The sequence below is a fragment of the Homarus americanus genome, unplaced genomic scaffold, assembly GCF_018991925.1.
Source record: "Homarus americanus isolate GMGI-L3 unplaced genomic scaffold, GMGI_Hamer_2.0 scaffold25827, whole genome shotgun sequence".
In the NCBI taxonomy this organism is placed as follows: domain Eukaryota; kingdom Metazoa; phylum Arthropoda; class Malacostraca; order Decapoda; family Nephropidae; genus Homarus; species Homarus americanus.
Genome location: NW_024738300.1, coordinates 3,948,100 through 3,964,261, shown reverse-complemented (window position 1 = coordinate 3,964,261; position 16,162 = coordinate 3,948,100). Strand labels below are relative to the sequence as shown.

At 39.4% G+C, this 16,162-nt stretch overlaps 1 protein-coding gene across 1 annotated transcript in view; it reads left to right on the top strand.

Moving 5' to 3' along the window:
* Window positions 1–15,948, top strand: part of LOC121873796 (glutamate receptor ionotropic, kainate 4-like) — a 53,323-nt gene extending 37,375 nt beyond the window's left edge. The window contains exons 10-13 of the mRNA XM_042377499.1: window positions 760–938; window positions 14,743–14,887; window positions 15,332–15,506; window positions 15,645–15,948. Of these exons, the coding sequence (XP_042233433.1) occupies window positions 760–938; window positions 14,743–14,887; window positions 15,332–15,466 (459 nt within the window). The 3' untranslated portion in view covers window positions 15,467–15,506; window positions 15,645–15,948. The remainder of the gene's footprint in view (window positions 1–759; window positions 939–14,742; window positions 14,888–15,331; window positions 15,507–15,644) is intronic.
* The last annotated feature ends 214 nt before the right edge of the window (window positions 15,949–16,162 follow it).

The window sequence follows — 16,162 nt, the reverse complement described above, 5'->3', positions numbered from 1 at the left end:
ACAGAACTAAGTCCAGTATATTATTGCAGTAATGGGATTCAGTTATATATATATATATATATATATATATATATATATATATATATATATATATAAATATATATATGTATATATATATATATATATATATATATATATATATATATATATATATATATATATATTTATATATATATATATATATAAATATATATATATATATGTATATAATATATATGTATATATATATATATATATATATATATATATATATATATATATATATATATATATATATATATATATATATATATATATAAATATATATATACATATATATATATATATATATATATATACATATATATATATATATATATATATATATATATATATATATATATATATATATGCAATCAAATCACTGTAGGTGATGAGACCAGGTCCACAATGGTCAGGTCTCACCCTCCTCTGTATATATACACCTTGGCTTGTATTTCTCGTTAGTCTGTACTCACCCCTGAAGATGTGAATTACACGAAAGCACTTGGGAACTTCGTGTTTTCTTCTTTCCTTGTGGTTATCAGCATATACCTAGATCACGCGCACCTACAGTGATTTGATTGCATATATATATATATATATATATATATATATATATATATATATATATATATATATATATATATATATATATATATATATATATATATATATATATATATATATATATATATATATATATATATATATACATATATATATAAACTCGTAACACAGGTGCTGGATGCCAAAGATGCACTGCCGAAAGTGATGGCGGGGAGCTATTCATTCATCAGCTTCAGGAACTACATCAGTGTTGTGGTCGCTTCTCAGTATTCTGACGAACGCGGTCAGATTCCATTCCACATTAGCCAAAAGGGAATATACATCCTGGCTGCCTTTGGTTGGGGGTTTAGGTATGTATGTAGAAGTTCTTTTCCAAATGACTGTTTCTGAAAGATTAAATACAAAATACACACCAATGACGCCAGTCTCTCTTCACATTGAGACTTTCTTTTTATCTTTAATGAAAAATGAAAAAAAATCAGACGTTCTGGCGGTGTTTACAATTATTTTATTACCATTCTCATATTACTTACCTTACACTGTCGTGTACTGACAGCACTCGGGAGATATATACGCCAATTTGAACCCCTGCGCTTGTTGAGACTCAGACCCATGTTTAATATTCTTTCTGTACAATTTATTCAATAATTTCTGAGAACAGTACTACACCAGAAGGAGTTATTCGATTTCGTGCATTTTTCCAGTGATGTTGTTATCATTTTAAAAGAGATGACAACTTTCTTTATAATAAATCACCTGTAGTGAGCAGGGCATGGAGGATGAGGGAAATTACGGGGTAAAACAGGGTAAAAAGCTGCTCATCTAATATACTATAGGACTAGGCGTGTGTGTGTGTAATAATAATAATAATAACGATAATAATAAACGGTTTATTTATAGAGTTGCAGCCGGTGGCTGAAAATATACAGACTTACATTTGATTTAGACATAATGATATAATATGTATTGAGTATATTTACAGGGCTGTACAGTACATAAATCAGGAGTTGTTTATAATTTTAACAATAGATGGGATGGTGCTGTTCTTATATCTATCGGTGCGGGTTCTTATTGCTGAATTTTGTTGTAGTGGCGGACTGCGCGAGTTGGGTTGGGGGCTGCAGGTGACAGGAGGTGGCGATGACGAGGGTGGTGCAGTAGTCCACTGCCAAACCTTTCCAGTGCTTGGTGGTGGAGGTCACTGAGGGATGGCATTTCCAGGGTGGAGAGAGTGTTGGTGTAGCCAGAGTATTCTGCGCCGAGCATGATTTTGCAGGCCCTTTTCTGTACCTTCTCTAGCTGACGTTGTTGGGTGGAATTGAGAGAAGACGACCAGGCTGGTAAGGCATACGTTAGTTTGGGGAGAATAAAGGCGTTGTAGATGGTCCTCAGCTCTGGCGTGGGTGTCCCAAGTGACCTAAGTCGTCGTAGCATGTGGAGACGGTACGAGGCTGCCTTGACTGTGTTATTTATATGGGCCTTCCAATCAAGTTTGTTGTCTATAGTTACACCCAGGAGTTTGGCAGACTGCACCAGCTGGAGAGGATGGGCACCCACTGTGACTGCTGGGGCTTGCACTGGAGTGGTGGCGGTATTGATGTGCATGACTACGGTTTTGGTGTGGTTGATGGCGACCTTGTTCTCCGTAGTCCATGCCTGTAGCCTGTCAAGGGTGCCTTGTAGCGATGAGTAGTCTGGTGCAGTGTTGTCCACTGAAACCCCCACAGTGCAGTCATCCACGTACTTTCACCTGTGAGGAGTGTCCGATAGAGCGTCGTTGATCAGGAGTAGGAAGCACAGTGGTCCCATCTTGGTCCCCTGGGGAACACCGCAGGTGAGGTGTTGGAATGTGGAGACCAAGCCCTGATACCTCGCTGCCTAGCGACGTCCACTCAAGAAATCAGTGAGCCATGAGACCAGGTTGGTGGGCAGCCCTAGTGCAATAGCCTTGTTGATAACAGTGCAGTGATCAACAAGGTCAAAGGCCTTCCTGAAGTCCACCAGGGCAACGGCCTTTGATGTCTTACGTTTCTGCAAGTTTTTGTGCAGAAAATCCAGAAAGCTCACCAAGCAGTGTGATGTAGAGGAGGTCCTCATATTGCCAAATTGCTGTGGATCAATTGACTGATAGATACTGGCAAATGCCCACTCAAAAACAAAGTCCTCACAAAGTAGACTGGGTATGGGGGTAATGGCAACTGGCCTGAGGTCGTTAGGGGACTGTGGGGTGGTGACCATGGGGGTGACACATGCGGTTTTCCATTCATTAAGGCATTTGCTTTGTCTGAGGGATGCATTAATAATAGAACAGAGGGGGGTGGCAAGTTCGGCTGCAAACTCCTTGTATATTTTGATTGGGAGGTCAATTGGGGTCATGGAGCGTTTGGATTTAAATTTCAGGAGTTTGTTGGCGATTTCATATGGTTGGACACTGGGAGGGGGAAGGTAAGTAAGGTGAGAGGAGAGTGAGGTCAAGACTGGGTAAGGTATGACATATGGTAGCAAAATGGTTATTAATTATCTCAGCTGCCTCCTCACTAGGTAAATGTGAGATGGAAGGAAGTGTGGGAGACTGACGGTTGGGACCACAGATATCTTTTACCTTGGAGTACCACTGACCGATGCCGACTTCCTTGAGGCCGTGCACTTTCCTGGGATAATAAGTCTTCTTGGCAGACTTGATTTCCCTGATGACCTGGTTACGTAGACTTTTGTACAGGCGGTTGTTGGTGTAGTATGCCTTGTTGCGCTGCTCAATAAGTCTTTTTATGCGGGGCATAATCCACGGGACATCATCAGGGTGGATCCTCAGTGTTTTGGCTGGAAAGAAGTGGTGGTAGGCTTTGGTGATAGTGTCCAGGTAATTATCCCACTTGTTCTGCACATCGTCTACCGTGATCATTTCAGTCCAGGGGTACCGGGTTATCCATTGTCCAAAACGCCGCATAGCAGAGTCGGGGGTTGGTCGGTAAGTCTTGGTGGCAACTGGCGGTGGTGAGAAGGTGGGGGTAGGTGACCACAGTAGGGACAGGTGGGGGCTGCGTCCCATGGGAGGCAGCGGCTGGGGGGAAGGTAGTGGTTACCGTGGTCAGTCATAATGAGATCAAGGGTGGCATTGCCATGTGTGGGAAAGTCTACTATTTGTGTGAGGTGGAGGTGTTGGGTGATGTCACTGATGTCAAACTCATTGAAGTCACCGCATATCACTAGTTTAGCACATGGGAATCTGTATCTCAGGGAGTCAGCAGTGTCTATAATATGAGTAATCAGTACATTGGCGGTTGGTGCGCGGGGGGGGGGGATGATAGCATACACAAACAATGAGGGAGGCAAGCTGGTAGGGGTGGGAGGTGGGAGTGACCTGAACCCACAAGGCTTCTACATCTTCAGGTACATTAACACATAGGGGTGATGGTTTGAGGTCACTGCTACAGTACAGAACTACACCCCCACCTCTCCTGTCCTTTCTAAGGTGGTGAAATAACTCATAGTTTTCTATGGCACAGATCTCAGGAACAATTTGCCACGCCTCGGTAATCGCCACAATACCAGCACCAACTGACTTCACTGTAACACTGACCTCCTCCAATTTCTTGCATAAAGATGTAACATTGGACAGCAATACGGATGGTAGGCTGTACCATAGTCGCGGCACTTCATAGCGAGCACACTGTCTTTCTGGCACTGGCTTGACTTTCTTATGCTTGCTCAGCGTGATGATAGGGATTCGTCTGAGAATGCGGCGACCCCGTCTGCAGCCGCAGTTGTGGAAAATACTCAGCGCCTTTAGTAGAGTGATGGTGTGGTGTGGAGGATAGCCAGCACCAGATTTCAGCCGAAACAGGTCGGTGCGACGATATCGTGCCACTGGAACACACATATTCACAAGTCTGGCACTTACAGTCACTGACACCTTGAAAATACGCACTGTCTACCCGTAGAAGTACTGAACTACCTTAAGTAACTACAGGTCGACGTGATGACCTTGGCTGCTGCTGAGCGCCAGGAGACACGTCCTCACTCAGTGAGGTCACTAAGTGTGGGCAGCCGAAACGGCACAATCGTTTTTCATCAAACTTGGTGGAAAAATCGCAAAAAATTCGTAGAGTGCAACAAACCTGGTCCCATATCGATGGTTTCTTTAGGAAGCCATTACATAACCATTTTATTTACGATGGAAAACGATGCAAGTCTACGGACTTGGTGCACCCTCATTCGCTGTATGCTGTCAGCCCACGATTGCAGTTATTGTACGGCTCCCTCCTCCTCCCCCCCACTTTTTTTCTTAGCCTACTTTTTTTTAATGTTGTTTGCATTAGTAAAGGAAGGAAGATGAGTAAATAGAATTATAAAGACGGGGAAACAGAGAATAGTTAGAGATAACAGGTGGGGGGGGGGGGAGCTGAGTTTCATCTTGCGTCTGGACGTGCAGTTTCAACTTTTCCAGACGACCTTACAGCTACAGTGTATACTTATTCCTGTGGCTGACTGGAGATGGAAAAAGAGAAGAGATAAAAAGATAATAACAGGAATGCATGGAGAAGATGACTACAATAGACACAGGGTGAATATAGACAGTGAAACAGACAGGAGGTTGTCAAAAATAGACAGATTCATACATGCACAAATAGACAATATGGCAACTAACATGACAGACAGGAAGCTGACTGACTGGTTCACATTAGACAAACAGGCAGACACACGCCAACAACGGATAAGACAGACAGATTTGACGACACAAAGAGTACAGACGGGCTGACATTCAAACACCACGCAGACGAACAGACAGTTGGGATGGCAATAGACAGGTCGGATAGACTTGAGACAGAGTAGAAGGCATTTATAAACAAGAATAACACCAATTTGACCATAGCTGAGTCAGTGAGGGTAGGAGGTCTTACATCCACCAGCGTAATTAGTAAGACTCATTAAAAATTAACACCCTCGCGAGGAAAAGACATCGATGGGCGGTCAGTCATCTGAGATGGGTCTAAAACTGACTAACGTAGATGATGACTATTATGACTTCACACAGGTGATGACTTAAGCAGATGTTGACTAATATAACCAAAATCAAGGTCAGTTCTCTTCATAATATAATTTATCTCAGAATGATCATCTGTGATTCATAATATTTTTTTTTATGATTTTAACCTCTCCTTATGGCGAATATTTATTTAATTAATTATTCTAGCCTTTATTCTATTCCTTCTTATAGTATATTAGATAGTGTAAGTATCACGACCATGAACCATGATTATAACAACCACGACCATGATTATAACAACCACGACCATGATTATAACAACCACGACCATGATTATAACAAACACGACCATGATTATAACAACCACGACCATGATTATAACAACCACGACCATGATTATAACAAACACGACCATGATTATAACAACCACGACCATGATTATAACAACCACGACTATGATTATAACAACCACGACCATGATTATAACAACCACAACCATGATTATAACAACCACGACTATGATCATAACCACGACAATGATTATAACAACCACGACTATGATTATAGCAAAACGACGATTTTTATAACACCCACGACCATGATTATAACAACTACGACCATGATCATAACCACGACCATGATTATAACAAAAACGACTATGATTGTAACAACCACGTCCATGATTATAACAACCACGGCCATGATTATAATAACCATGACTATGAGTATAACAACTACGACTATGATTATACCAACCACGACCATGATTATGACGCCCACGACCATGATTATAACAACCACAACTATGATTATAATACCCACGACTCTGATTATAACACCCACGACCATGATTATAACAACCAAGAATATGATTACAACACCCACGACCATGATTATAACAACCACGACTATTATTATAACAACCACGACCATGATTGTAACAACCACGACCATGATTATAACAACCATGACTATGAGTATAACAACCACGACCATGATTATAACAACCACGACTATGATTATATAACCACCACCATGATTATTACAACCACGACTATGATTATTAACCACGACTATGATTATAACAACCACGACCATGATTATAACAATCACGAATATGATTATAACAACCACGACCATGATTATAACAACACCACCATGATTATAACAACCACGACAATGATGATAACATATGATTATAACAACCACGACCATGATAGTAACAACCAAGACCATGATTATAACAACCACGACTATGATTATAACACCCACGACCATGATTATAGCAACCACGACTATGATTATAACACCCACGACCATGATTATAACAACCACGACCATGATTATAACAACCACGACCGTGAATATAACAACCACGACCATGATTATAACAACCACGACCATGATTATAACAACCACGACTATGATTATAACAACCATGACCATGATTATAACAACCACGACTATGATTACATCAACCACGACCATGATTATAACAACCACGAAATTGATTATAACAACCACGACCATAATTATAACGACCATAATTATAACAACCACGACTATGATTATAACAACCAAGACCATGATTATAACAACCAATACCATGATTATAACAACCACGAATGTGATTATAACATCCACGACCATGATTATAACACTCAAGAACCATGATTATAACAACCACGACCATGATTATAACAACCACGACCATGATTATAACAACCACGACCATCTGGAAAACGATGTCCCTCTACCCTGTCAGCAAGACGGCGGTTGCTAGCTAGCCAAGCACGAGAGTTCGAACTTTCACGCCTCGGTAAACTGTACCACCGGACTCGCCACCGGGTACGAAGGGCCCACAATCACTTGTGGGACACTAAAACGATGTCTCTACGTGCCTTGTACGTGAAGAAATGAATTATTTAAGCGTAAATATTCCGCCAAAATTATCTGTCGAGTCAGCTCATATTGTCTTCGCCTGTCTTATTATAACCAACCCGCTCTGTCCGAGCTTACTCTCACCCCCACAAAAACGTATAATTACACCATGACTTCAACAAAGATGATTTCGTTGGTACCAGTTATCAAAATATGTAGTGCGTTCTGTTTAATATGTGGTCGGGGATCCGGCTAGGAAGTTAGGTAAGGTTAGGTAGGTTCTTTTGTTGGTTCGGTCAGGTTCTAGTAAATGTCGCCTCTTTTAAAATACTTACTACTGTTATGCATGGCGTAATGCACAGTATTACATTACGTTAAGCACAGCGAAATATTTTTTATGCTCGTTAACCTCCCCCTTTCGTTGCGGCATTGGCGTTGGTATCGGGATGTATGTACTGTATGTAAAATATTTTGCATAATAATTTTTTGAGCAAAATTGTCCTAAAATGTATGTATGTATGTTTAACTAGTTTTGCAGCTTAACGTAGGAGTTGTTTTATATTAGTGCTATTAGGCTTGCAGTCCACAAATAAACGGTGGGTTGTGTCAGTTATTGCTTGGCATTGGAAGTGAGAGGACGCCTAAGTTTGTCAGTGGTGGATACCTTCTCAAATATGGTTTAGTTAAATATTTTATATTCAGTGCTGCTCTATTATTATGTATTGTGTGTAAAGTACAATCAATTGTTGTGTGGTAAAGTGGTTTATGGTTTATATACTGTATGCCTATTAATTGTTTATTAAGGATGGAAAACCAAGTGCAGTTTAACTTGGTTTGTCTTAAGTTCAATATTTTCAAAGCCAGTAATTAGGTATATTGATTATTCATTATATAACCTGCACATTTATTATGGTACCATTTATTATTAAATTGTATTTAAATTTTTCGTGACGTGTATAATTCCTAACCTTCACTCCTGAACTGTTGTGATAAAGTAAGAGGGCTGTAAATGAACCCATGATGCACAATTTCGTCCTTATTTGTGATTGTAACTTTTGCATTTAACATTGTTTGTTGTGTATTGAAGTAACATTAATATTTTAAGTGATAAATATTAAGGACTGAGTTGTTCTGAGTTGCCAATTTGTTTTTTTGTTGCGCCATATGTGCCCTCATTATTATTTTCATATATAACGTAATTAAAGTTGCTAAGTTATGGGGGCCTGTGTCCGGGAGACTTTGGTGAAATTAAGTAAAATTAAGTTAAAATCAGTTAAAATCATCAGGAGTGAAGTTTGCGAATTATTTTTGGTGCAAAGTTTCTCCACTAGTCGGTAAGTGTTTAAAATGAAGCCTGGTGTGTAGTACCGTTCGTAAAGATGATTGGGTTTCGTTGGCTAAGCTTTATAAAGTAGAGATTAAGTCAAACTGGAAAAAGGCAACTATAAAAAATCCTGTAGTTAGAAGTTTGGTGGAAAAGTCAATTTTGGATGAGTCTGCGCTCACAAGTGCGTGAGATGGAGGAAGATTCGTCAGTAAAGATAATAGAGTTGCAGATAGAAAGAGAGAAGCTGGAGTGGGAAATGAAGTTAAGATTGCAGGAAAAAGAAATGGAGGACAGAGATAGAGAAAGGGAGGACAGAGAAAGAGAAAAGGCATACAAGTTAGAGTTGTCGGATAAGATTCTACTCTGGGGTCGAGCGACGTCAAATTTGATGTAATTAAACTGACGAAGTTTGTGCCAAAATTTGACGAACATGATACGGAAGAGATTTTCATCCAATTTGAGCAGATTGCCACACCTCTTTCCTGGCCTCAGCAGTATTGGTCCTTGCTGATCCAGTCTGTCCTTGTGGGCAAAGGCCGTTCCACTTACTTGTCCCTAGCCTGCTCTCAGCAAAACGAGTATTCTGTGATCAAGGAAGCCATTTTGAAATCTTACCAGTTGACAGCAGAGTCATATAGAGATAAGTTTAGAAATACATTCGAATTGCCCGATCAGTCATATATCGAATATGGTCACACTGTCATAAGTTGCGCAATAGATGGCTATCGGCTACTGGAGTTAAACCCTCTGATGAACTTTGTGAATTGATTGCACTAGAGCAGTATTTGAGAGGTGTCCCCACAGACGTCCGTATGTACGTTTGTGAGAAGGAAGTTACAACTATTGAGAGAGCTGCCATTTTGGACGAAATTTTCAGGCTTATTCATAAGCATAAAGTTAATGAGGTTCCAGGCCAAGCCATGCCTCCAGCTCAAGGCGGTATGCTCCTGTTTGGGAACAGAGGTAATAAACCCTCTCTTGAGAATGTTGGTAAAGGTTCTGATGGTCATGTCGGTAATGTGTTATGACTTCTGTGTGTTTTTATTGTAGAAAGCCTGGTCACTATATTGCCCAATGCCCTAAACTCAAAGCTAAGGAATCCCATGACAAGCCAGTTGCTAATTTTGCATTTGCTTCAGCAGATTGTGTTGGTGTAGATAATGTTGCTGCGGTTTCTGACCCTTTTTGTGTTGATCTTAAGGATTTGTTCCAGCCCTTTCAGTTTCCTGGTTTTGTGTCCGTGTCCGAGGGTAGTCCTGCTGTCCCTGTGAGTATTTTGAGGGATACTGGTGCTTCACTCAGTATTCTGTTGAAAAGTGCTCTTCCATCTGTGGAAGAGGCTTATACTGGTGAGCATGTTGTGTTGCGGTGCGTTATTGAACCACGTGTGTTCCTTTGTGTAAAGTGTATCTTCGGACGGAACTTTTGTCTCAGCCAGTTTCAGTAGGGGTTCAGGAGGTTTTGCCAGTGGCGGGAGTAACGTTCCTCTTGGGAACTGATATAGCTGGTAGCCTTGTTGTTCCAGATCCAGTTGTGTGCTCTACACCTTTGAGCAATAACCCTGCTGCAGACCTTGTGAGTAAGTGTGTTGGGTTATTTCCTTCTTGTGCTGTAACCCACAGTCAAGTTTAAATGATGACATATCGAACAGATGTGAGTGATCAGAGTGATGTTTTGCCTGATTAAGATTTGAATGGACTGTTTGATGTTAAGTCAGAGCAGTTAGATGCAGGTTTAGTGGATCAACCTGTGAGTGATGTATCAAGTGATATAAAGACAGATTCTAAGGACCATGTGAATGTTGACTCCAGTAGCCTTCCTATCACAAGAGAGATGTTGATTTCTGCTCAAGAGTCTGACCAGTTGTTGGTTCCATTATTTGCTATGGCCATATCAGAACCCGAGAGGCTTATGAATCTAGTGTTTCCTTAGGCATAGCAGATTTTTGCCGTACACGTCATGTATATCAGTTAGCTGGTAAGCCCAATCAAGTGTTGTCACCTGCACCTTTAAAACCTATACCTGTTGTTGATGAACCATTTGCAAAAGTAATCATTGATTGTGTGGGGCCACCATTCTAAAACAGAATGTGACAATGAATATTTGTTACCGGTGATGTGTGCTTCCACTAGATATCCGAAAGCTATACTTGTGCTGGCACTTGGTTTATATTATATTATATCTATTGTATGTTATCAGATGTACTAAACAGTTTAGTTTGGGATTCTCACCAAGTGAACTGATATTTGGCAGGAATATCTGTGGTCCCTTGAAACTATTGCATGAGAATTGGGTAGTGGAAGATGAATCAAGTACTGTAAACGAGTGTGTTGTTTATTTGAAGGAAAGGTTGAAACATGTACAGGAATTTCCAAGGTGTAAAATGAAGGCAGCCCAAAAGGAAACTGCAGAAGATACAAGCTAAGTATCAGGATCCCTTTGAAGTTTTGAGTAAAGTGGGAGGTATTAATTGTGTCATAGCAAAGCCTGGACGTAGGAAGACTAAAAGAATAGTACATGTGAATCTGTTGAAACTCTATTGTGTTAGACCTGATAAGGTGGTGTGCAATACTGTGACATGTGATGAAGTTGAGGAGGATGACTTACTTAAGCATAACTTTGGGGTGTTGAAAGCTGATATCAAACTTAACAATTCTGATGTGTTAAGTGACTCTTCTTCTAAATTGTGCCATCTACTACAGGACCAGAGGAGCGATATAATATGTCTCCTACAGGAATTCCAACCCATCTTTGGTGATGTGCCGCAGCCTAGCCCGGTGGTGACCCGTGGTGTTGTGTTGGTGGACAAAGCAGCCCCAGTGAAACAAGCACCCTACCGCCTGTCTCCCCAAAAAATCGGCATTCTTAATGACGAGGTGAAGTTCTTGATTGACAATAATTTGGCTGAATCTAGTGACAGTGAGCGGGCATCCCCTTGTGTTCTTGTCCCAAAGTCAGATGCTACTATGAGAATGTGTACTGATTACAGAAAAGTAAACTCCCTCACAAAGGCAGACAGTTTTCGCCTTCCCCGTATTGATGATATAACTGATGCAGTGGGTGATGCAAAGTACATTACAAAGATTGACTTACTTAAGAGGTATTATCAGGTACCCATGTCAGAGCGGGCGAGACGCATATCGGCATTTGTTACCCCTTATGGTTTGTATCAGTATACTGTTATGCCATTTGGTATGCGTAACTCCCCTTCAACTTTCCAACGTTTGATGTCAGTTGTCATTAATGATTTGGATGGTATCAGAGCATATCTTGACGACGTAGCTGTGTTCTCTTCCACACGGAGTGAACATATTGAGTCGCTTCCTTGTCTGTTCAGTCGTCTGTTAACCTCGTTAAGAGTGAGTTTGGTCATGCCAAACTAGTATTTTTGGGACATGAGATTGGCTATATGACAGTGGCCCCAGTCCAGGCTAAAGTTGAGGTCATTGAAACCTTGCCCATACCCACGAACCGTAAGGCAGTCCAGTGGTTTTTGGGTATGGTGGGGTATTATAGGAGATTCTGCCCGAACTTTTGTGATGTTGTTAGACCATTAATTTATTTAATTAATCCTAAAAGAGATTTTGTGTGGACGGAAAGTTGTCAAGAGGCATTTGAGAAAATTAAGGCAACTTTGATGTCTAAACCAATATTAAGGGGACCAAACTTTGACAAGCCATTTGTTGTACAAGTAGATGCGGTTGACATAGCAACTGGGGCAGTTTTATTGCAAGCAGGTAGTAATGATGTTTTGCATCTGGTATCTTCCATGTCTACTAAATTTAAGCCTCATCAAAGAAATTACTCTACCATTGAGAAAGAAACAGCTGCATTGTTAATGGCTAATGGCGCTAGATAAATTTGATGTATACCTTGGGAACAGCAACCATAAAATAATTGTATATAGCGACCACAACCCCTTGCAATTTGTTACTCCCATGAAGAACGAAAATCACCGTTTAACTCGCTGGTGTTTGGCACTTCAACCATATAATATTGAAATTAAACATATCGAGGGTAAGGATAACATTATTGCTGAAACCCTATCCAGGCCATATTAGACAGATCTGATAATTGTGTATTGCCAATGTAAACCCTCCGGGTTTTATTTTAAGAAGGGGGTGTGGGGTGTTATACATGGCATAATACACAGTAATACATTGCATTATGCATAGCGAAATGTTTTTTTTGCTCGTTAACCTCCCTTTCCATTATGGTGTTGGCGCTGGTGTCGGTATGTATGTACAGTATGTAAAATATTTTGTATAATTATTTGTGAGCAAAATTGTCCTAAAATGTACGTATGTATGTTTAATTAGTTTTGCAGCCTAATGTAAGAGTTGTTTTATATTAGTGCTGTTAGGCTTGTAGTCCACCGATAAACTGTGGGTTGTGTCAGGCATTGCTGGCCATTGAAAGTGAGAGGACGTCTAAGTTTGTCAGTGGTGGATACCTTCTCAAATATGGTTTAGTGGAGTATGATATATTCAGTGCTGCTCTGTTAGTATTTATTGTGTGTAAAGTACAATCAATTGTCGTGTGGTAAAGTGGTTTTATGGTTTATATACTGTGCGCCTATTAGTTTTTTATTAAGGATGGAAAACCATGTGCAGTTTAACTTGGTAAGGAGTCATTACCCACTATGGATTGTCCTAAGTTAAATGTTTTCAAAGCCAGTAATTAGGTATATTATTTATTCTCTTGGCTTAATTCATCCATTCGTTATGTAACCTATACGTGTATTATGGTAAACTTTCTTTTATTCAACTTTATTTACATTTTTCGTGAATTGTATAATTCCAAACCTTCACTCCTGAACTGTTGTGATAAAGTAAGAGGGCTGTGATTGAACCCATGATGCACAATTTCGTCCTTATTTGTGTTTGTAACTTTTGCATTTAACATTGTTTGCCGTGTATTGAAGTAACATTAATTTTAATTGATGAATACTAAGGACCAAGTTGTGCTGAGTTGCCAATTTGTTTTTTTGTTGTGCCATATGTGACCTCATTATTATATTCATCTTTAACGTAATTCAAGTTGCTAAGTTATGGCATAGCACTATAATGATAAGAACGTCTGTAAAAAACAAGAACGAAATCGAAGAACTCCTTCTGTTGGTAGTGCTGTTCTCAGACATTACCATATATTTCAATCAAGTATCTTTCATCGGGTATTTCTTTGCTTAAAGTTTATCTAATTTCTAATATAATGCAAAAATCCATTGTGCAGCAACACCTGTATTCAAATTATTTTCTTGACTGAACCTGATTGTGAACCAGGGAAAAAGAATCGGGGAAGAATTTATTCAAGAAAGTTATGATACAGGTATAAGTACCTAGCGTTAATAATACAATATCATTTAATTCATATATTGACCGTTCAATTAAGTTACCTAATTAAAAACAATTAATCCTTTATGTTATTAACTGCAAAAGGCATATGTTTTATGTTTGTTTTTTCTTTGAGACTCTATGCTTTTTCCACCCACGAAGCGAGTAAGTGAACGTCTAACATATTTATCTGGCCACATTAACACAGTTCCATCATTTACTTCGTCTTTCGGTTGGTGTTTATATTCTTAACATCATTGTATCGTAACATAAAACTTCATGTTAAATATATATAACGATGAATAACCTTTGTTAAGTTTCCAAAAGCTTTGCATAAATTTTTCCTTGACAATGAAAAACATATAAGAAAGTGGGTAAGTCTCAAACTGCAGAGGGAAACGCTGAATTCGTTGGAATTTATAAAATTCTATATTTTTCTCAGTTATATTTATTTTTTTAACGTACTTTCCTAAAATTGATAACACATTCTTTATTCACCCTGAGCCTTAGCGGTATGTTGCGTGGATAAAACAGTTTCTGGACTCATTTCAGCCACTTCAGCATACACATGTTAAGGTTACATAGAGTTCATTCAGCTGTTCATTATCGTAAAATGTATCATTCAGGAAGGGAGCGCCGTTCTTCCCGCGGTTTAGTCAGCTGATGATTCGGCTGGAAGATGCAGGGATCATCACCTACTGGACCAAGGATGTGATAGCCAGGCGGGTCAGGGAGAACAGAGAGACTGCAGGAAAGAGCATCCAACCCAAGGTATAGGTCATCTGAGCCTTATTATATCCTCGTCTCATTTAACAGTGTGAATCATAGTAAACGATTCAATCACTGAAGTACATTAACGTTGCTGGTGAATATGTCGATGTATCAGCAATTGTAGTAATATACTAGTAAATCTGTAAACCAGATAATTATAAAACAATCGATACAATAGGACTGTAGATACAAATCCCTTCTGGTGAACTTATTTGTACAATTTTTCAATTATATTTAAGGTTAAGACGTTAAGTCATATTGACTGACTTCCAACAAACTACCGTCTGTTTGAAATTTTGTAGCTGTGATCAGTCTTGGAATATGCTTTGTACTCATTAGTTTTCAGCAATAAAATGAAGCTTTTATATGAAAAATAATTACACGTACTATACAACTAAGAGACACCATTTGACTGTTAACACCTCTTGTGTATTATTTCCCCAGGACGAAGCCAGTGAAATAGTGTTGAGGCTTAGCCACCTGCAGGGCGCCTTTTATCTACTGTTTCTGGGCTCAAGCGTTGCTTTCCTCACCCTACTAGTAGAGAACTTCACCCATTCCGTCTACTCGTCTCAGTAAATGAACTGTAACGTTACCTCATAATACGGATAATGTATTGGTGTGTATTGCCTATGTGGATTTTTGTTACCAGAACTCCCCTAAGGCTGTGACAACTTTAAATTTAATTATCTTGTTTGAAGTTTTTAATATAATATTCTCTAACTCTCTCTATCCTTCCTTCTTTTATCCTCTACAGGTATGATATCGGCCACTGTTTTCAGTCGTTGTGTTGGCTGACAAGACCTTGGCACAAGGCTGGCTACTTCCTTCCACAAATTTGTTATGGAATTCAGACGATCCAGGATATATGCATTGCAGTACAGTCTTTCCATCCTCGGCCATGACAATAATTTTTTTCCCTTCTTTTGTTTTTCTCCCCCCTACAGTTCTGTTATATTAAAGAAACGAATTTATAAATATTTTGGAAGCACAAACTGATCTATTTTTCTCCAACACCCTGGATGCGCTCCTCTGGTCTATTAAAATTTTTTTTAAAATTACTAGATTTCCGTTTTTACTTCCATTACAAACACACACGCACAGTACAGTAGTAGAATAGTAGAAGTGACAAAATTCCCTTCACAAGAAAAACGTCTCTGATGAAAGAGCTGAAACTAGAGGCTTGGGATAGGTTCAGGTACATTTACTGTACTGTATATGGGTGATGAAACATACCAGCAGCTGCTATCGCTGGTAACTCCATTCAATGAGAGA